Source organism: Jaculus jaculus, chromosome 1, assembly GCF_020740685.1.
Source record: "Jaculus jaculus isolate mJacJac1 chromosome 1, mJacJac1.mat.Y.cur, whole genome shotgun sequence".
Taxonomy (NCBI): Eukaryota; Metazoa; Chordata; class Mammalia; order Rodentia; family Dipodidae; genus Jaculus; species Jaculus jaculus.
This window is the reverse complement of record NC_059102.1, coordinates 124,067,929-124,093,965: the sequence shown is the minus strand read 5'-3', so window position 1 is coordinate 124,093,965 and position 26,037 is coordinate 124,067,929. Positions and strand designations below refer to the sequence as shown.

The 26,037-nt window shown below is 44.9% G+C and overlaps 1 protein-coding gene across 1 annotated transcript in view; it reads right to left on the bottom strand.

Annotated features, from left to right (window-relative positions):
- The window catches only part of Snx30 (sorting nexin family member 30), a 167,601-nt gene that overhangs the window by 15,557 nt on the left and 126,007 nt on the right, over positions 1–26,037 (bottom strand). Inside the window, exons 5-7 of the mRNA XM_004657014.3 lie at positions 25,721–25,916; positions 22,756–22,955; positions 4,901–4,987 (exon numbers count right to left, since the gene is read on the bottom strand). Coding sequence (XP_004657071.1) covers positions 4,901–4,987; positions 22,756–22,955; positions 25,721–25,916 — 483 coding nt within the window. The remainder of the gene's footprint in view (positions 1–4,900; positions 4,988–22,755; positions 22,956–25,720; positions 25,917–26,037) is intronic.

The window sequence follows — 26,037 nt, the reverse complement described above, 5'->3', positions numbered from 1 at the left end:
TTTCCCATCCTCCTTCTTGCCCTATCCCCCAGCCCCCTTCCACTGAACCCCTTCCTCCCTTTAACCAATCCCTCTATTGTTTTGATGTCTATTTTATTTTTGCCTTCCTTCATCATCCATGACAAGATGTTGATGGACCCAATACTGTGCAGGTAACAATAGCCGGTGTAAAATCATAAATGTAGTGACCACCATTTGTCCAGAATACAATGTTCCAAAGCATTTTTCTCTTACATTCTTTCCACTACCTCTTCTGCACCATTCCCTGAGAGGCTTAGCACTTGTTTTCTGTTCCCGTTTATCTCCACGCAATACACCTGCTCACCTGTGTATTGCCACACTCATCTACAACACCTGTCCGCCTCCACAGGCCACACTCACACCAGCTTGCCTCAACACTGCCATGCCTACTCAGCCACCCAGGACACATCTTACCTCATACTGATATGACCCATTATAGTTCAAAGCCTAAAACAGCCCCTTTCTTTCTTTAAAAAATATATACTTGGATAATTATAAAATTTTTGTGGAAACCCGTCATTCTTTTCTCCCCCCTTAATTTGTTTTGTTTTGTTTTTCAAGACATAGCCTCACCATGTAACCCAGACAAGCCTCGATGTAGTGATCCACTTGCCTTTGGGATTTTGGGGGGGATTACAGCCATGAACCACGAGGCATGCACTTCCCTCTCTACTGTGCTCTGAACTAATAATATATGAATATATTAGCATGGAAATGAGTCAAATGCAAATCAGAGTGAAGTTCCTCCATAGTCTGCCTCACTGTTCACATAAGGTGACTACATTTACAGTTCAATTTTAAACACAGATTCTTTGGCCTCTTCCCTTCTCTAGAATGGCTGCTACTGTCCTGAGTTTCTAAAAAGGATCAAATTCTAAGACTTACGTAAGTGTAATCCTGAAAGACCGAGAAGAAGGCAGCCAGCCTCCTACCCACATGCCTGTGATTTCTCAACCTCGAAATTAAAATGAGAAAAGCTACACCTACAAAGCCCACAGTCCACTTGCCTGAGAACAAGCTTGATATCAGAGCTTTCTCAAGCTTAAAACAAAGCAAAAACTCTATACACTGACATCTCACTTGGCTCTGGAAGCCTCATTATCCGGCCCCTGGCCCACACTGAAAAACCAGAGAGCTCCCCAGCCTGCAGCTGAAGCCCCTTTATCCCAGGACTCCATCCCCCTAGGATGACAACCCAGGTTTGGATCTGAAATGAGGGTTACAGAGCAGCAGGAGGCCACCTCCTTTCTCTGGTTTACAGAAAAGAGATCAGGCTTCAGTATCACTCTACAGCTTTACAAAATCAACTTTGCTCACTGTCTGGGTAGCTTGTTTCATATGCTCAAACCCATTCTTGCCTCAGACATGTGAGCAATGTGCCGCCATCAATTAGTTACCAATGGCGGATGTAGTCAAGTCCATGGGGTTCAATCAGCCCTAACCCACCTCCCTTTCTGACACCCTCCTTGCCTTTGATCTCATCAATAGCAGTTCTGGTTCCGTGAGCTCAAACCCACAAGCAGCAGAGCAAGCACAGCACAACTTTAAGTTCCTCATTTCCTAGATGTCAGTCTACGTGCTGATGGGCTGTTGGGGAGCAGAGGTATGTGTGAGGGGCTGGAAAGCGGGAGAAGCTTGAGGACCTAAGAAAATGTGTGGTCTGAAAAAAAGTAAAAGGATATTCTGAAAAACATAGGTGGCCCCAAATCTTCATCAGCATTCCCTACCAGTGACCCACTGTGGGCAGCAAAGGCTCCTGTCACACACCATGCTGAGCACTTTTATGTTGTCACAACAATGACACAGAGAGATGAATGAAGCTAACAAAGGCCAGTGAGTGATTTGGTTCAGTTCACACTGAAAGCCAGAGCTGACTCTGAACACAGGACCTAAACCCTATACTCCTTCTACCACATCATGGCAGACCTGGGACAGGCTGCCAGCAGAGTCCTCAGCCTGCCAAGGTAGCTATTGCCCCAGATTCAACAGATCCACAATTTTCCCTGCCCGGTTGTTGGGTGATTCTCAATGGCACACCATCATGACAGCCCATTTTAAAGACTACTAATGTAGTATCAATGTGTCTGAGCTAATGAAGTGGCTAATGAGGCAGAAAACTCTTATATGACTCATCATCTCACCAAAAAGAGGGGAGATACAGCCTACACAGAGTCTATGAAGAGAATGTAGTTGTGTGGGACCTATTAGTCTCACTGCCTGGAAAGAAACTCTTCCCCCCTTATAAGAATTCCTGTGGCCAAGAAGATGAGCAGTGTGGGTAAGAAGTCAACAATGGGAGAAGAGTCCTACACACGAGGCCAGGGAGCCTCCACAGCTGGGCTGGGCTGGGCTGGGCAGTACTGCGAGCCAAAATCAGCCATTTCTTCTGCCTGAGACTGCTCCCAGGCTGTCCTGAGCTCCCAGTAATCAGCAAGCCAGGGCACAGTTAAGACTCAAATGGGCCTATTGTTCATAACCTTCAGTTTCTGTCTTTGGAAAGGAGTATTTTCAGGATATATTTGGACATATTAAATGACCAGACTAGCTTCTGAAAGCCTGGATCAGTGCTAAGCAAGAACAGACATTGGCAGAACTGTCTGTAAAAATAAGATACAGTTTCCAAACTTTCAAGGCTTTTACATGTTGCCACTATTTGTCTTTTTATGAGATGACTTCTGTCTTTATATTTCGGGCTAAATCATCTGAAAGGAAAAAAATTACCCAGTATTCCATGTCACTCCTTACAATGAGACATGGATTAGTAGACAGCACTATGTTCCAGACTACAGGGACAGCCAGAAACTCTCCAGTGGGACAGGCAGCAGAGCAGGAGACAGAAAGTGGTTAGCACCTGGCTGCAGTCCCACCAAGGCACGTAGCACACAGAATAGAAAGGGTTAGAATCCACGACAAGAGGAGCAAAGGGGAGGAGGGGGCTTCAGCCACGTGCACTGGGCCAAAGACAAGAGCTGCGATTTACCCCGCTTTCCTAAGACACAGGCAGTGTTCACACTGTGGTATAGATCACTATGGGTGACAGTGAATCAACACAGCACACATGCCTATGTACAGCGTGTGTTGGATGCACAGACATCTGGCACCAAGGAGGCTAGAGCTGCTCTATGACTCACTTCCTTGCCCATGGATGGGGAGAGAACAATGCCCTCCCTCTGGGTCTCTGATGACTAGTGTGGTAATCATGTGAGGCAACGATTATAAAAGCACTACACAAAGGAGTGCCATCTCCGAGGTCTGGGTTTCACGTTCCCAGTGTTTGTTTAGGAGGGAGGGAGCCTGGCTCTGATGCCAGACTTATTTACCTGAAACTTGGTCCCTGCTATTATTTTCTTAATAACGTTCCCTACCCCACCATCCTTTCTTTGAAAACAAATACAACTTTCAGCCACAAAGAGGGAGACATGGAATAACACAGTGGTAGCAACAAGTTTATACAGCTGGACTGCAGGCTCTCACCCTAGCTCTTCCAGCTGCCAGTTGTGAGCTTGGGCCTTGGTTTGCTCACCTCTCATATGGAGATAATAATGGACTAAAACCCCATGGCTTTCTGGAACCAATCACACACACACACACACACACGCCGCTCACTCAGCATAAGGTAAGAGCTTGCACACTGACTAATGTTACTGATTTCCAATCCTCACTGGGGGAAAGAGAAAGATAATGAACAACAAGAGCACTTTACAATCATGAGCCTATCTCAACCCAGAACACTGGAGCCAGAAGGCAGCAAAAGCAAGCTAGGCCAGTGCTTCCCAAACTCTGTGACATAGAAGACTATTTTTTTTTTTTCCTCCCTGAATGCAGCTAAGTTGTGCATATCTAGCACGCAGCTTGCCTCACATGCAGATTTCAATGCCAGTTAACAACACGTATCTGGAGTGCCCAACAAGAACTGGCCCAGGGTTGGGGGTGGTGGCACAGGCCTTTAATCCCAGCATGGGGGAAGCAGAGGTAGGAGGAGCCCTGAGAGTTCAAGGCCACCACCCTAAGGCGATATAGTGAATTCCAGGTCAGTCTGAGCTAGCCTGAGACCCTACTTCAGAAAACCAAAGGTGGGGGGGGGGGGAGAACTAGCCCTGCAGCAATGTCCAAATGCTATGAAAGTTTCTAGCAACTGGAAGGCAGCAAAGAGAAGCTTGTAACTGAGGTGTTTTCCCTTGACCTCCTGTTCCTGTTTCATGATGGGTTGGGAACAGTTTGTGGGTCTGTCAGTAAACCCCACTCTGAGAACCCTGATCTGGGCTGCTCTGCCCTCTCTTCTCCACAATGCCACTTTAGGGGACTGAGAAACTGACAATGAATGGCAGAACTGAATGTCTTTTTTTTTTTTTTTTTAAAGGCAAGGTCTCACTCTAGCCCAGACTGACCTGGAATTCACTATGTAGTCTCAGGGTGGCCTTGAAATCACAGTGATCCTTCTACCTCTGCCTCCCGAGTTCTGGGACTAAAGGCGTGAACTACCACGCCCAGCTTGAACATCTCTCTCTCTTTTTTTTTTTTTTTGGTTTATTGAGGTAGGGTTTCACACTAGCCCAGGCTGACCTGGAACTTACTATGTAGTCTCGGGATGGCCTCGAACTCACGGTGATCCTCCTACCTCTGCCTCCTCCTGAGTGCTGGGATTAAAACACACACCACCACACCCAGCTTGAACTTTTCTTTTAAAAAGCCACAGAAAATAGCAGAAAGTCTAAGCATTTATCAGGAAGGCCTAGAAGAAGGAGCAAAAAGGGAAATGGCGTGGGCAAGCTCATCTGGCACTATGTTGAAGGATCTGAAGATGGAAGCACTCAGTGTGCTCAGTGTCAGCAGGGAGATGACGGCCTTCAGCCCAGCCCTTGCTGGTAGCTTCCCTGACCTTGGGGCGCTCTTCCTTTCTCAGAGCCACGGCTTCCAGTTTGGCTTCGTACTCTGCTTGAACTTGGTCCCTCTTCTTCAACACACTCTGTGGAAGGCAGAGAGAAGCATGTAACAGAGTTGGCAAAGGAATCCCCAACACCTGCCCTCCCCACATCACACCATCCCAGACCCAACCATGTGCTCCCCGGACTGTGAGGGAGGTCAGAAGCTGCAATGTGACATGTGACACCAACTCTGGAAAGGAGGGAGAGGAAGAACAAATCCTGTAACTGAGCCTTCCATAAGTGCCTGATACTGAGTGGCAAAGTTCTGGGGAAGGGCAACCTTGTGGACTGCTTTGTTCACTGATTCACTAGCCTCTATCTATCCTCTACACTGTACCAGGCACAAAACAAAACAAACAAGGGTGCAGACCCGCCCTGAGGACTCAGGCTGAGAAGCACTGGCATATCCAAGGCTGTATATGCTACAAGAGCTCTGTACGTGAAGGTCAGAATCCCTACAGCAAATAAGCCCAATCAGAACTAGCCCTGGGTGGAATGGAGGTGAGGTGAAGTGAGGCAAGGCGAGCCAGGGCTCAGCATGCAAAAGGTAAGGATGCATTCCCTCTCTCGTCCCTGCCAGCAAGTCAGCACCTGAAAGTGAGTATCCCCTTCAATCTGTGCTCTGGGCTCACCTCTCTTGTCTCATCTAGTCTTTGTTGCTAAGACTACACCAAGCAAAACAAAAGCATACTGTAGACATTCTAGAAAAGAAAAAAAAAAATGTCTTGTTTCTTTGAGTCTCTTCCTCCTGATAAAATAAAAGCTGGCAAACCAAGAATTTCCCACTAACTCAGATATCACAAGTTCCTATGAAAGTTTCAAATCATAAACCCTCCCGATAGGGACTGTCCAGAAGAGAGTGGAGCCAGGTCAGGAAGAAGCCATTCCTGAGCTAAGAGGCAAGCACCTCTGTGGGATGATGTGCTCAAAGGTAAGAAGTATGGCTGAGTAGATGGCTCAGTGGTTAAAAGTGCTTGCAGCACAAGGCTGGTGACTATTGAGTTCAGATCCCCAGAAACCCCCTAAAGCTGGATGCAATTAATGCACCTATCCGTAGTCTCACCTCGCCTATGTTTGGAAAAGGAGGTGAAGCCAGAAGAATCCGGAAGCTTGTGGGCCAGTCTGGCATTCACAGTGGCAAACAAGAAGAGAGACCCTGTCTCAAAACAAGGTGGAAGGCAAGAGCTGATGGGGGGGGGGGGGAGAAGATGCACCACCCCATACAGCTGACACAGTCAAAAGGCAGCTACTCTTCTCTTCCTCCCCAAAGGCAAAGGAATCCCGAGGATGTGCAGCCACACTCCTTCCTCCAGTTTCCTCTGCCTCTGCTGTCCCAGTCTCACTGGAGTGCTGTCCTCTTGAGCAGGCTGGGAGGAGGAGCTGAGCTAACACCCCAGCCACTGGACAGTGTAAAATGCTCACAACTCAACAGAGGTGAGAGGACATTCCACCTGTTTTTCAGACACTGCTGGATGACAGCACAGCAGTAACTCATTCATGTTCTTTTTTTTTTTTTTTTTAACAACATGTCTGGTTCATCAGACTGCTTTTATTTTATTTTAACTTTTTATTTATTTGAGAAAGAGGGGGGGCAGAGAGAGAATGGGTGCATCAAGGTCACCAGCTGCTACAAACGAACTCCAGACGCATGCACCACCTTGTGCATCTGGCTTACATGGGTTCTGGGGAGTTGAAAACCTGAGTCCTTTAGCGTTGCAGCAAGTACCTTAACCACTAAGCCATCTCTCCAGCCCCTAGGTTTTTTCTGATAGTTTCCAGCTCAGGGTTTCAGCCTGCCCATGAACGCAGCAGGCTGATGGTTAGGAAGCATCTGCGAGGCACACCTCAGCACACTGCTGTCATGTTAAAAAGTCAGCCTCCCTGGGTGCAATCAGTCAACCTGTTAGTTAGTTACACGGACCTGGGCCTGAGCTGGCCATGGTGTGAAAGGTCAATAGACCCAGTCAGTTTACAGAAAGGCCCCTCCATGAGCAACAAGCACAGGACAAGTCATCTAAGCCACTCACAAAACTCTATAGGGATCTTTGATTCTGGCAGATAGAACAAATCAAAAAGGTGAAATGAATGGGAGATACTTCTCTTACACTATTGTGGTGGTTTGATTCAGGTGTCCCCCATAAACTTAGGTATTCTGAATGCTAGGTTCCCAGCTGATGGCAATTTGGGAATTAATGCCTCTTGGAGCGGGTATTATGGTATTATAGCCAGTTTCCTCTTGCCAGTGTTTGGCACTCTCCTGTTGCTGCTGTCCATGTGATGTTGGCGAGGAGGTGATGTCCACTCTCTGCTCATGCCATCACTTTCCCCTGGCACGATGGAGCCTCCCCTCGAGTCTGTAAGCCAAAATAACCCTTTATCCCACAAGCTGCTCTTGGTTGCGAGTCTTTTTTTTTTTTTTTTTTTGCCAGCAATGTAAACCTGACTACAATAACTATGTCACCAGCTCTCCTCCCCTGATTCTGTCTTATAAAAGGGCAGAAAATACAGCATAGAAAACAAAAATTAAAATACAGTAAACAAAGCAAAACAAAAACCTGTGTGTCTGCGTTGAGCTCCCATGCTGAAGGGGAGGCAAAAAACAAACAAGGAACAGTGGTGGCACCAAGCACCAAGGAGAAAATCAAGCAGGAAAGGACTATGTAAGGATCTGTCTGAGGGCTGTGGGAGGAGGTGCCTTAAGAGACCTGTAATCAATTCTCAGACACCAAACTTGTATATGTGTGTGTGTGTTCTTTCCTGAGTTCTTCCACAATGACCTCTGTCTAGACGCCCAGTATTTTTTACTGGGAATTTGCACAGCTTCATGAAGACACCAAACTTTTTAAAATGGAAAGCATTTCATCACAATTTTAAATGGTCCTGATAAGCTGGAACGTCACTATCTTTTTTTTTTTTTTTTTTTTTTTTGCAGCTAAAAAGAGGACAAATGAATTACAAGGAAAAATGAATAGAGCTGTGAAGACCTAATTTGAGCACTGACTGGATATATGACCAGAGAAAAACACTGGATTTTGTTCCTATGGTTATGATGATAATGTGGTTCTTTTACTTTATTAAAGGAACACCAGTATTTTAGAGAGGTATATGAAATATTTTTCTATGAAATTATATATGCCCAATATTTACTTTCATATAACATACTGGCCAAGCCTAGAAGTTACTGGGAGTAGAGGGATATCAAGATGAATCATGTGTAGTCAACTCAGAGCTGGCTGGGGCATCTGTGAGCTTTCTGAACTTTCAACTTCTGGACATGTTTGAATTTTCATGCAACAAAAATGCCAAACAATGAAAGCATAATATCTGTCATCCAAAATGTTTATAGCACACTAACAATACCAATAATGAGGCCTGTAACTATGTCAATCATGACATATTTATGGCAAACTGCCTTTAAGCCACAATGAAAAACAGTGTGGAGGAATCACAGACATGGTCTGTGGTTTGGCTCTCATCGCTGCCACTGGAATTGGTCCAGGAAAATGCCACAATGGTCAGTGTCAATGGGAAAGCTCAATACACCTTTCCCTGGCAAGGCTCTTAGCTCAAGTTGCGGGGAGGGAAAAGTCCGCCATGCCTCAAGTCAGCAGTGCAGCTTTTACACTTCTAATCTTTGTGCAAGAACACTGAGTACAGCGATGGGAGAAGATACAAAAGCATCAAGGACAGCTCGACCAAACGAAGGCAACTGCGGAACATGATGGTTCAAACACTGGTATGCTGGGCAGACAACTTCACAGACCGAATTTATAGACTAAATGGTGTTAGTAAGAAAGAAGATGGTCAAATTAGGGTAAAACTAAAACACTCAGTGTAGTCCTGTGGCCTGTTTGGGATTAGCCTCTAGGACAGCATCTTCCTGCAGGAGGGAAATTCATAACCTGATCCTTGTGGTATTATAATCTCAGATTAAATGACTGTGTGGCCCCTTTTGACATTCATTCCATTAAAAATGAGGCCACTTGTGAGTTAAATGTTCTTGGGAAGTATTGATAATACTTGAACCATACACTTCCTCATGATTTTAAAATCTTAAGATTTTGGGTTCTCTCTTTCAAATAAATAAGTAAATAAAAGTTTTTTTTTTTTTTTTTAAAGAGCTGAATAGGGGCTGGAGAGATGGCTTAGCGGTTAAGCGCTTGCCTGTGAAGCCTAAGGACCCCGGTTCGAGGCTCGATTCCCCAGGACCCACGTTAGCCAGATGCACCGGGGGCACATGCATCTGGAGTTCGTTTGCAGTGGCTGGAAGCCCTGGCGCTCCCATTCTCTATCTGTCTCTCTCTCCTTCTCTCTCTGTTACTCTCAAATAAGTAAATTAAAAAAATGAACAAAAAAATATTAAAAAAATAAAATAAAAAGAGCTGAATAGATGGCTTAGTGGTTAAGGCAGTTGCTTGCAAAGCCTAAGAACCCATGTTTGATCTCTCTCCAGATCCCACATAAGCTAGATGCAAGCGCAAGGTTGCACATGCACACTAGGTGGCACAAGCACCTGAAGTTCGGTTGCAGTGACTGAGGCCCTGGTCATGGTGGTGCATGCCTTTAATCCCAGCACTGGGGAGGCAAAGGCAGGAGGATTGCCATGAATTCGAGGCCACCCTGAGACTACATAGCGAGTCCCAGGTCAGCCTGGGCTAGGAGTGAGACCCTATCTTGAAAAACAAACAAACAAAAAAAAAAAACTGAAGAGGGCATGGTGGCGCACACCTTTAATCCCAGCACTTGGGAGGCAGAAGTAGGAGAATCACTATGAGTTCAAGGCCACCCAGAGACTACATAGTAAATTCCAGGTCACCCTGGGCTAGAGTGAGACCCTACCCTGAAATAAAACAAACAAACAAACAAAAGCTGAAGACATGGTTCACAATTAAGGCACTTGCCTGTAAACCCTAACAACCTGGGTTTGATTCCCCAGTACCCACATAAAGCCAGATGCACAAAGTAGAGCATGAATCTGGAACTTGTTTGCAGCAGCTGGAGGCCCTGGTGCACCCATTCTCTCACCCCTCTCAAATAAATAAATACTTTTTTTAAAATTTGGGGCTGAGAAGATGACTCAATGGATAAAGTGCTTCCTGTGCAAAAATGAGGACTTGAGTTTGGAATCCCAGAACCTATGTTATCATAGTACATCTAAGGAAGATGGGACACCACGACAGAAGAATTCCCTGGAAGATTACAGGCCAGTTAGCCTGTCAGATGCAGTGGTGAAAAACAAGAGACCCTACCTCAAACAAGGTGGGAGGTGAGGACACATCTGAAGTTATCCTCCGGCCTCCACACCTGCACTCACAAATATGAACACACAACAACAAAAAAAATTTTTTTTAAGATTTGTTAACATGGGATGGAGAGATGGCTTAGCGGTTAAGACACTTGGCTGCAAAGCCAAAAGATCTCAGTTTGATTCCCCAGTACCCACGTAAGCCAGATGCACAAGGTGGTGCATGCATCTGGAGTTCGTGTGCACTGTCTGGAAGCCCTGGCACGCCCATATTCTCCCTCTCTCTCTCTTTTTGCTTCTTTCCCTCTCTCAAATAAATAAATAAATAATTTTTAAAAAGATTTGTTGATATGAGAGAAGTGAATGCTATGCAAATTATCTACAAAGAGCTCTGAAGCACATGGCCTGGGGCTTTTTGGGTAAATGAATTTTCCAGCTCACTAGTCCACTCCCATTTCAGCAGTGCCTTTCTACTTCATAAGCTGTTTTTATTTCTATTACCTTAAAAACAAAAGATTTGGGGATTAAGGGGAAGGTATAGTAGATATGTAGGAAGAGGGGCAGAATATGGGGGGGAGGGGACAGAGAAATGGTCTAAGGTGAATAGATGGTGGGAGGAGAGTTAATCAAAATTTCAGATGTTAGGAATAAGTCATACAGAAACCATTGTGAACCCTGTGAGCCTTACAGCTGGCCAGCAAGGCCAAATGTGCCAACTGGTACAATGGTGGCATATCTATTTTGGTGAAAACCAACTGCTCTCTGGATTTGAGGCCTAATCCATGGGAAGGAATTCATACCTGGTACTAAAAAACCCAATCAAAAGCCTGTGGCTGAAGAGATCATAAGCCATAAGGGGGAAAATACGATTATTGTCTAGCTAAATGCATATATCGTTCCCAGCAAACTACCCCCTAAACACTTATGTTTATGCCCATATATTAATGCTGCTCTCACTTTTAGTTAGAGAAGCCTCTCTTTTCAGAGGCTAGTGACCACTGGAATGACTCAAAAGTCACCACAGGGCTGTAGAGAGCTCAGCAGTTAAGGCACTTACCCATAAAGCCTAATGAATGGAGTTGGATTCCCCAGCACTCACATAAAGCCAGATGCACAAAGTGGCACATGCATCTCAAGTTCATCTGAAGTGGCTGGAGGCCCTGGTATGCCCATTCTCTCCCTCCCTCTCTCTGTCGCTCGCTCTCTCTTTTTTTTTTCTCTCTCTCCTGGCTATGGTAGTATATACCTTTAATCCTGGCACTTGGAAGGCTGAGAGAGGAGGCTTGCTGTGAGTTCAAAGCCAGCCTAAAACTACACAGTGAATTCCACTAGGAGACCCTACCTCAGAAAAATAAAAATATGTCCCCATAGGGCTGAGAAGCAGCAACAGTGGCATGCTCAGCACTGAGACATCTCTATCACGCCCTCCAAGGCTCAGGGTCCACTCCAGAAGAGGTGATGGAAAGAATTTAAGAGCCAAAGGAAAGGCAGGATTGCTTATAATGCTGTCTTCCAGATACAAAAAATGGCCTTGATATTCATGACCTAACAGTGCTTGATACTACCTATACAACGCCATCATAATAGGAAGAAAAAAAAATGATGACATCAAAAGAAGAGAAATTAACTGGAAAGAAGAAGGGATTCAATGGAAGGGGGATTTGGGAGGGAAAAATGAGAATGGTGGGAGGGAGTCATGGTTTATTGTCTATATATCAAAGTGTCAATAAAAAATTTAAAAACTTATAAGCCATATGAGAACCTACTTCTTCTGTAGCTAATAATATATGTTTTTTAAAAAGAGAGCTGGGCCAAGCGTGGTGGCACACACCTTTAATCCCAGCACTTGGGAGTCAGAGGTAGGAAAATTGCCATGAGTTCAAGGCCACCCTGAAACTACATAGTGAATTCCAGGTCAGCCCGAACTACAGCAAGACCCTACCTCAGAAAGAAAAAAATAAAAAGCTGGAGATGGCCTAATTGCTTGCCTGTGAAGCCTAAGGCCCCAGGCTCAATTCCCCCAGTACCCATGAAGGCCAGATATAAAAGGTGGTATATGTGTCTGGAGTTCATTTGTAGTGGCTAGAAGCCCTGGCGTGCCCATTCTCTCTCCTTTTCTCTTTGTTTCTTTCTCTCTCATAAATAAATAATTTTTTAAAAGAAAAATGAAAAAGGACTAGAGAGATGGCTTAGTGGTTAAGGTGCTTGCCTGCAAAGCTAAAAGACCCAGGTTCAATTCCCCAAGACCCATATAAGCCAGATGCTTAAGTGGCATGTGTCTGGAGTTTGTTTCCAGCAGCTGGAGGCTCTGGCACGCCCAGTGTCTGTCTCTTGTTAGGCACTACCAGGCATAGGCTGGAGCCTTCAGGAGAGGGGCCTGAGCTGCCAGGCATGGCTAAAGTCCCCAGTTTACAGGAGGCCACTCACTCTCCAAGCCCAGCACACTTGAATTTAGGCTTTGCCCATAGCCCTATGACCTTTGGCCAATTGCCTAGGAAACTTCTTATCAGCCAGCACCTTCACACAGCCCATCCTCCCGAGACCCTAGCTCAAATGAACCCCCCTCTCAACCATTGCCTACCTGCTGTAATGAATGTCCTCATATGCTAATTAGGCATCAGCAAGGAACCTTGTATATCCAATCCACTTAGGACCCTCCCCCACCCTCAGATGCTTATAAATCCATTTCCCTGACAATAAACGTAGAGAGCTGTTCACCCAAACTATCTCCTGAAAGTCTTTTACTTTTGCGCACTCACCACTCCGGTTGCCTGGGATTCCTTTGGGGGACTGCAGCCAGCCCAAGTACCCAGAAACCCACAGCTGGCACCTGAACAGGGACCTTATGAGATGGACAGGGTAGGTGAGTGCTCTCCCAGAGGGACTGGGAGACACAGGCCCATGCAGCCTTGCCTCCTCGTTTTTGAGGGCGGGCAGGTTTCTCTTTTTCCTCCTTTATTTTCAGTTCGTGCCATCACATGGGACCAGATGAAATGAACTGGCAACTGATGTCTCTTGGCCGAGGCCACTCTTTGGTATTGACTGCAGGTCAGCCGTCCTCTGCCTGGACCCCGACAGCCTGTTGGGTGTTGGCAAAAAACCTATTTCTCTTTCCTCCATCACACAAAACATATTTTTCTGTGCTTCCTCCTTTACTTCAATATTGTCTCCCAGCAAAAGGAATCACAGATTCATATATTACAGACTCTTCTGAAATTCAAGGGAATTAAGCCCTCCTAGAGGGTGGCCGGCTCCTTTTGGGAAATCCTCCAGGTCACCCCATGGATGATTTCTGGGTATCCATGTGGCCCAGACACGTGGACCCGCATTGCTTATATGGCTAGGAAATGAAAAGTTCAGGAAGGACATTTCCTTTCCTCTCACTCCCTTTAAGCAGCAAAACTGCAAGTTGGCTTTGCAAGCTCCAAAGCAGCTCAAGTCAAGAATCAGGAGGCAGGCTCACACATGCCCAGACAATGGCGCCTCAGCCCATACAGGCACCATGTCTCCCGCCTCTTTCTCCAGCAGCCCCCGGGCAGGCCAGACCACCCTCCTTTCCCCAGCGACTCCCCAGAGGTCCCAGGGACACTTGTTTTTCCAGTGGCCCTCAAAAGTCTCAGGCCCCCTCCTCTTCTTTCCTCTTCGGGTGGCTGGACTTAGTCTCCGGCAGTCGGCTTGGCCATTATGCCCATGTGTACCAGACTGGAGGAGCTGGGTGGGGCTGACCTAAAGGCGTATGCAAGCCCCACCCAACCGCCACAGCAGAGGCACCAAGCAGCAGCATGGAAGAAAAAAACAGTCAAGTTTAAAGCCTATGGTGAACTGACTAAAGTTTTACATAAAGAATGGCATACTTTGTTACATGATATCATAAATGTAATTACTGAGCTTATGTTCTCAGTCAACTTCAACTTACATAGAGGATTATTAAAAACAACAGAACCCAGCACTCGGGAGGCAGAGGTAGGAGGATTGCCTTGAGTTCGAGGCCACCCCGAGACTCCATAGTGAATTCCAGGTCAGCCTGGGCTACAGTGAGACCCTACCTTAAACCCCCCCCCAAAAAAAAAGCCAAAAAAAAAATTAAAAACAACAGAATTCTCTCTGAAGTGGTGAGTTATAATTTGTCAGGTATTTTAAATTTTTTAAAAAGATTATAATGTCCTGTTACTTAGAAGGAGGAGGCCCAAAAAATAAAGTAAATAAAATAAAAAGGGCTGGAGAGATGGCTTATCGGTTAAGCACTTGCCTGTGAAGCCTAAGGACCCCAGTTTGAGGCTTGATTCCCCAGGACCCACGTTAGCCAGATGCACAAGGGGGCGCATGTATCTGGAGTTAGACTGCAATGGCTAGAAGACCTGGTGCTCCCATTCTCTCTCTCCATCTACCTCTTTCTCTCTCTGTCACTCTCAAATAAAAAAATAAAAATGAGCCGGGTGTGGTGGTGCACGCCTTTAATCCCAGGACTGGAAGGCAGAGAGGTAGGAGGATCACTGTGAGTTCAAGGCCACCCTGAGACTCCATAGTGAAGGTCAGCCTGGGCTGCAGTGAGACCCTATCTTGAAGAAAAAAAAAAAAAAAAAGGGAGGAGGAGGAGGCAACTGACCTGACTTCTAGGCCAGCCTGCCTCAAGATACCAACAAAATTTGCCTTAGTTACTCCTAATAAAATAATTTCTAAGTGTGTTATTGATATTAATGATATAAAATTGTCTTTAGACTACTTGCTTGTCAGTGAGTAATAGGATCAATCAGTTTGATGTAGTTGTTTTTCTTAATAGCCTTATAAGAAAGATGGTTAATTATGGTTAAGATGAGATGATTAAAGAAACTGGGAAGGTATCTTTCAATGTTGGACATAGAATGCTCATTAAAAAATGCCTTCTGGGTAAAACATTATCCTCTTTCATATGACATTTCTTCCCAAATTCTTTCTCTCTTTAAATATATATATATATATTTTTTGGTTTTTCGAGGTAGGGTCTTACTCTGGTCCAGGCTGACCTGGAATTAACTCTGTAGTCTCAGGGTGGCCTTGAATTCACGGCGATCCTCCTACCTCTGCCTCCCGAGTGCTGGGATTAAAGGCGTGCGCCACCACGCCCGGCTAAATATTTTTATTTATTTATATTTTATATTTATTTATTTGGAAGAAGCAGAAAGGAAAACAGAAAGAGAAAGAGAAGCTGTGGGTTTCTGGGTTCTTCAACCAGCCATGGTCTCCCAAAGGTGTCCCAGGCAACCAGAGTGGTGAGTGTGCAAAAGACTTTTGAGAGATAATTTCAGTGAACAGCTCTCTCCATTTGTTGTCAAGAAATGGGTTTGTAAGCATCTGAGAGCAGTGGGAGGGCCCTAAGGGGATTGGATGTACAAGGTTCATTCATGATGCCTAATTAGCACATGGAGACATGCACATAGATAATGGCGGGTTGGGGGGAGGATCAGGTGATCTAAGGTCTCAGGGGGCTGGGCTGTGTGAAGGTGCTGGCTAATAAGGAATTTCCTAGGCAAATGGCCAAAAGTCACAGGGCTATGGGCAAAGCCTAAGTTCAGGTGTGCTGGGCTTGGAGATGGAATGACCTCCTGTAGCCTGGGGGTCCTTAGCCATGCCTGGCTGCTCAGGCCCTTCTCCTGAAGGCTCCAGCTTATGCCTGGCAGTGCCCGACAATTCCCCCTTTGTTTTTATAATGGGGCAGTGTCATCCCAAATGAGTCCTTTATAATTTACCATTGGTCCAGATAGAGTTAGGTGGTGTATGAGGACCTGATTAGTAGCAACTTCAGCAATATTAGTTATCTGTTATCTGAGAAATTTGATGAGATGGGGGGGTGGAGGATGGCTACAAGCAATAGGGTTCCTATAGTAATGAGGGGGCTAAGGAGAAACCAAGTAACTAATGGGTTGTTACTAGAAAAATTTCAGTGCCAGGGGTAGGATACCTTCCACCAAGTTTTGGCCAGGGAGGTCCCTAAGACCCTACTGCCAAAGACTCTGCACGCTTGGGCTGCAGGTACGGAGAAATCAAGCTGGAGCTGAGCTGGAAGTGGCAGCTCTGTTGACTACCTGTCAACATGCTGGAAAGACCTATGTAGCCTGTTGGGGGAGAAAAGTCATAAGTGGTCTTACTCAGCAGTGGACCCTTCAAGCTTTATGGCTGGCCAAATGTATCAACCAGTGCAATGGTGGTGGCATGTCTGCTATAAGGAAAACCAACTACTCTCTGCTTGGACTTCAGGCCTGCTCATGGGGAGGGAATTCCTGACTGGTACTGAAAACTTAATCAAAAACCTATGACTGGAAAGGTTGTAAGCCTTAGTGGGAAACTACTACTGTTATCTGACTAAATGGATATGTTATGCCCACAAAACTGTCCTTTAAACACATACTTATGACATATATTAATGCTACTCTTACTTTTGGTTAGAGAAGTTTCTCTTTTCAAGATGATAGTGATCACTGGGGTGATTCAAAATTCACCAAGTGCTATTCTGAGAAGTGGCAGTAGAATGTTTAGCACTGAGACATCTCTATCATACCCTGCAAGGTTTAAGGACCATTTCGGAGGAGGTTGTAGAAACAATGTAAAAGCCAAAAGAAAGGGAGGAGTACTAACAATACTATCTTCCATATACAAAGTGAACCTCACAATGACTGATACTACCTACATAAGACCTGCATAAGAGGAGAGGAAAAAATGATGACATCAAAATAGAAAGGAGGCCAGGTGTGATGGCATGCACCTTAAATCCCAGCACTCAGGAGAAGGAGATAGGAGGATGATTATGAGCTGGAGGCCAACTTGAGAGACTACATAGTGAATTCTAGGTCAGCCTGGGCTAGAGTGAGACCCTACCTCAAAAAAAAAAAGAATAGGAGAGAGACTAGTTGGAAAAAAGAGATTCAATGGAAGGGAGATTTGGGAGAGGGATAAAGGAAGGTGAAAGGAAGAGATTATGATCATGGTATAATGTTTACATTTATGGAAGTTGTCAATAAAAAAGGGGGTTTTTTTTGTTTTGGTTTTGGTTTTTCACAGTAGGTTTTCACTCTAGCCCAGGCTGACCTAGAATTCACTATGCAGTCTCAGAGTAGCCCCAAACTCATAGTGATCCTCCTACCTCTGCCTCCCAAGTACTAAAATTAAAGGTGTACGCCACCACACCTGGCAAAGAAGATTCCCTGTGGGCTGGGGAGATGGCTTAGCGGTCAAGCGCTTGCCTGTGAAGCCTAAGGACCCCGGTTCGAGGCTCGGTTCCCCAGGTCCCACGTTAGCCAGATGCACAAGGGGGTGCACGCGTCTGGAGTTCGTTAGCAGAGGCTGGAAGCCCTGGCGCACCCATTCCCTCTCTCTCCCTCTATCTGTCTCTCTCTGTGTCTCTGTGTCTGTCGCTCTCAAATAAATAAATAAAAATTTTAAAAAAAGATTCCCTGTGGCTTCTGTGGGTTTTCCGGTTGCTTTCTCCTCCTGGGCCAATTATTCAGATGCCAATCTTCTGATATGCTCCTCTAATTTTCACATTTTCTCTCCAGTTCTCCATCTCTCTTAGTGTCTCTTTATATACGGTTCCTTGACACATTCTTCTAACTCTCCCATCAATTTTTTCATTTCTATTATGGTTTTCATTTCCAATAGCATTTTGTTCTTTGAATTAACAGTAAACTCCTCTGTCTTATGGGTGTGCCCTCTCCTCTTTATGAAAATAATAATGACTTTTTCCTGGAATTTTTCTTTCCTTCCAGTGTTTCACCAAATATGCTTTTTTGCCTTAAAATTGATATTCAAATTATAATCTACTCTAAATATTTGATAATTCTTGGTCTCTGTCCATAAAGGACTTGGAGACAATCCTCTAGAAGGTACTTTGTTGGGTCCTTTTGTTAAAGGACTCACTAGCTACCCCAATCATTAATATCAGAATCTTTGGCCTCTTATCTTATAAATGGCTCTTCTGATGTTTTCATGAGACATGATTTTCTTGCCTCAGCCCACCAAGTGCTGAGCTACCACCATGCTCAGCTACAAATGGCAAACAAGACCCTCAATCTGTAGTCACTTTTTTTTTCAGGAAGGGAATTTGATTTCTATAGAATTCAATCTTCTAGAAAAATCTTCATTTTAGCTTTTCAAAGGCAGTAGGGAAAAAAAGCCAACCTAAAAAGTATAAACTGCCAATGTGCTGTAGCTTGGCTTACTTCCTCCCCCTTGTGGCTGATTAGAGAAAAAGACAGGCAAGATCAAGGAAAACCACAAACTGTTATTTGAAAAGAACAATACTGGAATGTTGTGAAAGTGATCTCCACATCTTTATAAAAAATTTTTTTCATTTATTAAGAGAGAGGAGTAAGGAGGAGACACCTAGAGGAAGGGGGAGAGGGAGAAGGCAAAGAGGGAGAGTAGGAGAGGGAGAGGGAGAAGAAGAAGGAGAGGGAGATGAGCCATTTTGTTCATCTGGCTTTATGTGTACTGGGGAATTGAACCAGGGCCAGCAAGCTTTGCAAGCAAGCACCTTTTACCAATAAGCTATCTCTCCCCAGCCCCTATGTCCACATCTTACACCTCTAATCACTATCAACCCCTATATTATTACATCTACTGGTCACTAACATGCCTTTATCCTCAGATTCCTTCTCTTGGCTTCACAGAACCTACAGCCTTTTTTGTTTTTGTTCCTACCAAACTCACCACTCCTCTGTCTCCCTTGCTACTTGTTCTTCTTCTTAAGGAGGTGCTGGTCCACTAAATATTGCCCAGACTTGGGCCACAGGCTCTCTACTCACCTGGACCACACCTAGTTCTCTCCATCAGCCTTAGATTTCAAATACATACAAATGACTCACAAATTTCTGTTCCTACATGGAACTGCCAGGACTTCTCCACATTGACGACCAACAGATATGCTTTCAAAATAACTTCCTGACCTGTCATTCCTAGACTTCCTCACCTCAATGAACAGTCCATTATCCCTTCAACTGCTGAGTCCCAAACCCCAACTGCTCCTGTCTGAAGTCCACTGCAAGTGATGCCACACCCAAACCTCCCACTTCTCTACCACTGTGGTACAAGTACCACCTGCCCTGGCTCCCTGTGACAACCTCCTGAATGGTCTCACCCACCTCCATACTCATTCTATTCACTCTTCATTTCCTAAAAGTAAAGATCACATCCTGCCATTCCACTGCACAAAACTGAATAGCTTCCACTCTATGTCTTAGAATAAAATCCACACACCAGCCATGGCCTTTAAGGCACTGCCGTGTGGTCTGACTTTACCTCTGACCACAAGGTCCCTGCTCACTGGCCTCCACTCACACTGGCCTTTCTAATCTGCAAATATGCCAGATTCAGGTTTTGTTTCAGAGCTGTTTCAATGTGTGTTTCCTATGTCTAATATCTCCTGTCCTCAGATCCTGGCACAGCTAACCCTCTGTCCTTCAGGCTCAGCCAAGGCTGCTTTCTCCACATGACCTCTTAACCTATGCTTACTTCAGACCCTCAATTCATCCCAGTTGTCCCCCAAGATGTTAAAGCATATGTATTGACATTTATTTAAACTTACCTCCTGAAAATAAAATATATATATATATATATACAACATGCAAGAGTTTTAAAGTTGCAAATGTTTTAAATTCAGTGAACTATCTGATTTAAAAGTTGCCAACTATCTTCTATGAGTAAGGCACTGTGGAAAAGACATGATTCGGTCTTAACTTTCTTAAAAAGGGCATCTCCAACCTGTTGTACTTTTCATTATTTATTTATTTTATTTTAAGAGAGCAAGGCATGGGGGCTGGAGAGATGACTTAGCAGTTAAGGTGTTTGCCTGTGAAGCCTAAGGACCCAGGTTTGATTCCCCAGAACCCTTGTAAGCCAGGTGCACAAGGTGGTGCATGTGTCTGGTGTTCATTGCAGTGGTTAGAGGCCCTAGTATGCCCATTCTCCCTCTCTTTCTCCCTTATTCTTTCTCTCTCAAATAAATAAATAAAAATAATGAGAGGCGGGGGGAGGCAGCGAGACAGCTAGAGAAAAGCCAGGACCTCTAGCAACTGCAAATGATGCATGTGCCATCTTGTGCACCTGGCTTATCTGGGTACTGGGGAATGAAACCTGGGTCCTTAGGCTTCACAGGCAAGAGCCTTAACTACTAAGCCATCTCTCCAGCTCTGGCCTTATCATTATGAACCCAATACTCAAAAGGTGCTGCCAGAAATTTGTAGGGCAAGAGACTCCTAGAGTCTCTCTCAGCCCATCACTGCCCTAATTACATTTATACATATGCAGTTGACAGCATGTGAAATCTCATACAAGGGCTCACAAGCATATGTCCATAGAGTACTTGAGTACTCTTCCCTTTGAGATTCTGTGTGTCTTTCTTCATATGTGTCTCCTTTCAACACATTCCTTTCCATTTAATTGCCTTCATCTTGCTAGTACAGGCGGTTCTCAATGTTCACGGTCTGAAAATCTCAGTGCTCTATTCATTCCATGTGGTCTGATAATGACCCCAATTTTTCTATGCTCTCTCTCCCACCTCCAAAGAGAACAGAACATACCCAGTCACAACTGTCCTTAATGTACAATTAAGGATCAGCCTTGAAAAACCAGAGGTCACCCAGTTTCCTCTTGGCAAGTAGTCAACACATAGCTACTGGGTGAGTCGTCACTGGGGAATATTGTCTGGGTACCGATGAGAGCAAAGATTTACCTACAGGGCTCAGTTTTTTCATCTACAAAATGAACAAGTTAGACAAGGTGACCCCAGAGGCCCATTCAAACTCAAAGGGGGTTCAACCACACCCCTACTAAAAGAGGACTTGAGGGCTGGAGCAGTGGCTTAGTGGTTGAGCGCTTGCTTGTGAAGCCTAAGAACCCCAGTTCAAAGCTTGATTCCCCAGGACCCACGTTAGCAAGATGCACAAGGGGGTGCATGCATCTGGAGTTCGTTTGCAGTGGCTGGAGGCCCTGGTGCATCCATTCTCTCTCTCTCTCTGTGTCACTCTCAAATAAATAAGTAAAAATATTTTTTTAAAAAAGAGGACTTGAAGAAAGCTCCCAAACAGGGACTGAGCTTTCCTCACCTAGCATAAGTTCTCAAGACTGACTCCACATACGTGACAAGAAGAAATATTCATTTTGGGTCACTCAAAGCCAATATAAAGAGTAATTTATCAAAATTTCACCACACCATTACTCACATCAAAGCAACCCCAAGCTCTCAGTTCTGAAGCACACTGCACAGGCATATGTAACACCTATGCCTTCCTTCAGTAAGTCACCTGTTCTGATTTCACTTTTCATAACAAATGGAAAAGTCTGTCTCACTTATATCTAAAATATTCGAGGGTTATTTTGAAAATGGAATTATATGACCCTCTTGAAGAAATAAAATACAGCAATGAATTCTTAAGGTGCAGGAATATTCAAATGGAAGAGACTCGAGTCCTGGCCACATGAACCCCAACAATCCATGTGCCACCATGTCTTTGTTATCAAGTCACCCTGCGTATCCCGGAGTGGTCTGCAGAGGTGTCTTTCTGGTGCTAAGAGGGACAGCAGGTGACCTCAAGGTCAGCAGCTGGCCACGAGGCAGAGCTAGGGATTTCAGAGAACCCTTCCTTGTCACCATCCCTTCCCCAGACAACAATCCTTCTCCTAGCCCCACTACCATGACTGTAATTTTGGTAAGGGGGTGGAATTAGTGGATAGAAAACTCAGTGCAATTGTCTCTCACACATTGGGAGAAGAAAAAGAATTAACAAGTATTCCTTTGACATATATCTTCAATTACACAAGCCTATACCTCACAGTGTACTGTTTCAATAAAGATGCCAGATGACTCTTGCTTAATGACAAGCATAAACATTTGTGCTTCAAACATAAACACAAATTGAGCACTAACACAGCAACTTCCTAAGCTTGAGCATGCATAAGGTTTTAGTCTGAGAAAGGTTAGGGAGCATCTTGATGAAGGGTTTGTCTATGGAAAAGACAAACCAGGAGCACCCCAATGAACATAAAATAATTTTTTTGTTCATAAAAGCAAGCCCTGTTCACATCATATGCTCAGTGAAACATCTTGGTTCATTTTAAGCAAGTCAGGATGCCTTTCTATAATTGTTTCAGCCACAGAATTAAAAAGGTACTGTAAACAAAGTATAATGGCACATGCCTTTAATCCCAGCACTTGGGAGGCAGAGGTAGGCAGGTCGCCATGAGTTTGAGGCCACCCTGAGACCACATAGTCAATTCCAGGTCAATCTGGGCTAGAGTGAGACCCTACCTGGGATGGGGGGAAGGGTGTGATAAAAGAGAATGAGCTTAAAATTTGGAGCCAGAAATTCTGATTTTTCAGTCTCAATTCCAATAATTACCAACCAAGCTGCCTCAGCAGAATTCACACTGAACTGGGTGTATTCACATGTCTGTGGTATCAGTCTGTATGTCTGATTCTACCCATCTAGAAAGAAGAAGATGTGTAATACATGCAAACAGGCAATAATCCATTTCTTTTTGGTAATGGCAATTAATAAGAAGATACTTAAGTGCCCAAGAAGCAAACCAGCTTACCTTCATGGAGTCAGAATACAAAATATATTCCCTGAGCACAGGTAGGAAGTCTTCTGTCATGTCCTCCGTCAGCTCTTCCAAGGCCGTTGAGCAGTTCCCAATGCAAGCTGACACACCCTCCAGGGGCTCAGCCAGTTCACCTTCCAAAGCGCTCCATGTGGAGTACACAGGCCCATATTCTCTCAGCTCCACAAGATACTCTGAAGCAGGGAGAGAAGCCAATGAACAGCTGCCTGGGCAGCACTTGTTAGTATGAGTGGCTCAGGAATAACCACAGGCAAGAGCTCTCAAGATTAAGACAAGTTGCTCCGGCCAATCCCTCACCTGAGCACACTTTCCACTGTTTCTAACCAGCTTGCTAGAACTTCCAAAAGCCAATGTTATCACTAACATCAGCATATCCAGGCTTCTAGAGAATGGGGACCAAAACACCTTATGGGGGAAAATGGTTAAGAGCTAAATCCAGCAAAAATAACCTAACTACCTATGTTGTCAAAGCAATTTTAATAGGCAATGGGGGTAGACTTTCATATATATTTAGGTCATGGGCCATAGCACACATGTGAAGTTCAGAAGACAACTTGAGGGTGTCAGTCCTTTGCCTCCCACGGTGCTTGAGACAAAGTCCCTCCTGATTTTCTGCTGCTACAAATGCCAGACTCACTGGCCAGGAAGTTTCAGGATTCTTCTGTCTGCCTCCCATTGCCATGGACATGTTGGGATTATAGATGCATGTGCTATTTGTGTCTGGCTTGATATGGGTTCTAGGGATCCAAACTCTGGCCACCAGGCTGTGTAGGAAGTACTTTTAGCCACTAAACCCTTTAGGAGGTGCTTTTAAATGGGAAAACAGTCACGATGGGAAAACAGTTAAGTTGTAGGAAACATTTTGCTGAAAGAGAAGTGGTCCTCAGGTATGGTTGGGACCTCCAGGATACTACTGGTGATTTCAGGGAACAAGAAAAAATAAAAAAGAATGCGGACTGAAGAGATAGCTTAGTGGGTAAGGCACTTGCCTGCAAAGCCAAAGGATCCAGATTTGACTCCCCAAGACCCACGTAAGCCAAGGGGGCACATGTATCTGGAGTTCGTTTGCAATGGCTGGAGGCCCTGGTGTGCCCATCCTCTCTCTGTCCCTCCCTCCCTCTCTCTCTCTCTCTCTCTCCCTCTCTCTACCTCTTTTTCTCTCTCAAATAAATAAGTAAAATGTATTTAAAAGAAAAAGAAAGAAAAACACATGCCAGGAGTGGTGGCACACACTTTTAATCCCAGTACTGGGGAGGCAGAGGTAGGAGGATCAGGATCACTGTGGGTTTGAGGCCACCCAAGACTACATACAGAAAAGAACATATTGAGTTCATCACTTCTACAAAGAAAATCTGGCTCTTCAGCTGTCGCCAGGATTTCATCATCACTGTTTAATTAACCGCAGAGTCCTTTGAGACATGTCTCCTGTGTCAGCATGATCATCACCACTGTTCAGAGTTGTATGGCCTACATATGTGTAAGGAGACTGAAGACCTCACTGTTTCCGGCATATGGCAAATCTGATGGCCATGAGAGGAGGGTAAACAGGCAGTGGTAGGGACCACAGGAAGCACAGGCCTGGGCACCTACTCCCCAGCTCAGGAAGGGTGGGTGTGACATGAAGCAAGGTAGGAGGTGAAAGGATTAAGTTTAAAATCTCACTGGCAGACTGGAGAGATGGCTTAGCAGTTAAGGCATTTGCCTATGAAGCCAAAGGACCCAGGTTCAATTCCTCAGTACCCACATAAACCAGATGCACAAGAGGCACGTGCATCTAGAGTTCATTTGCAGTAAATGGAGACCCTGGTGCATCCACTCTTTCTCTTTCTATCTGCCTCTCTTTCTTTCTTTCTTTCTTTTTTAAATTTATTTATTTGAGAGTGACAGACACAGAGAGAAAGACAGATAGAGGGAGAGAGAGAGAATGGGTGCGCCAGGGCTTCCAGCCTCTGCAAACGAACTCCAGATGCGTGCGCCCCCTTGTGCATCTGGCTAACGTGGGACCTGGGGAACCGAGCCTCGAACCGGGGTCCTTAGGCTTCACAGGCAAGCACTTAACCGCTAAGCCATCTCTCCAGCCCCCTCTCTCTCTTTCTATAAAAATAAATAAATTAATTAAATTTTTAAAAAGTTCACTGGGCCAGACTTGGCAAATACTGGTCACTACATTCTTCTTTTGAATCATCTTTCTTCTAGAAAAGACCCAAGTTTATTTAATTTGAAATAATCCTCTTCAGCTTTTTTGTTTATTTTTATTTATTTATTTGAGAGTGACAGAGAGAGAGAGAAAAAAAAGAGGCAGATAGAGAATGCATGCGCCAGGCCCTCTAGCCACTACAAAAGAACACCAGATACATGCACCACCTTGTGCATGTGGCTTTATATAGGTACTGGGAAATTAAACCTGGGGTCATTAGGCTTTGCAGGCAAGTGCCTTAACCACTGAGCCATCTCTACAGCCTCAGAGGCCCAAAAGCAAATGTCTGCCTTGGGAAAGCAAATACCAGGCTGAGTGTGGGACAAAGACACACAGCAAAATTACCTTCTAAGGCTAGAGAGATGGCTTAGCAGTTAAGCGCTTGCCTGTGAAGCTTAAGGACCCCGGTTGGAGGCTCTATTCCCCAGGACCCATGTTAGCCAGATGCACATGGGGGCACATGCACCTGGAGTTTGTTTGCAGTAGCTAGAAGCCCTGGTGTGCCAATTCTCTCTCTCTCTCTGGGCCTCTTTCTCTCTCTGTCACTCTCAAATAAATTTTTAAAAAATTACATTCTAGTCATAACTAGCTCCGCCTTCTTTTTACTTATTTCTCTGTAAGTAAAATATGCCTTGTTTCTGTCATTGAGGCATTCCTGAGCTTAATTCTGCATAGCATATGAGAACACCATGCCTGTCATTGTGGGCCCTGGGCACCATCAGTCTAAACAAAAGTGCTTACCTATTTCTTCTTTGATGATCCGCTGGGCTATCCGATCGATGGTTCCCAGCTTGAGTGCGAAAGTGTCCAGGTAATCACCTATGGCGGCGAACTCAAGAGGCCGACTTCTCAGCTTGTAGCCTCCAGTGACGTGCTTGACTGACTCACCCACTCTTGTCAGCAATGCTATCCCCTGCTTCTTGTAGGCATTCAGGTCCTAGCAATACACATGGACAAACTCAAAACCCTCAGTCACATGCACAGCCAGGGCTGAGGAACCCAACTGCCAAAGCCAGCTTCTTGTTGAAAATGGATGAGAAAACTGAGAGCTCTGTTAC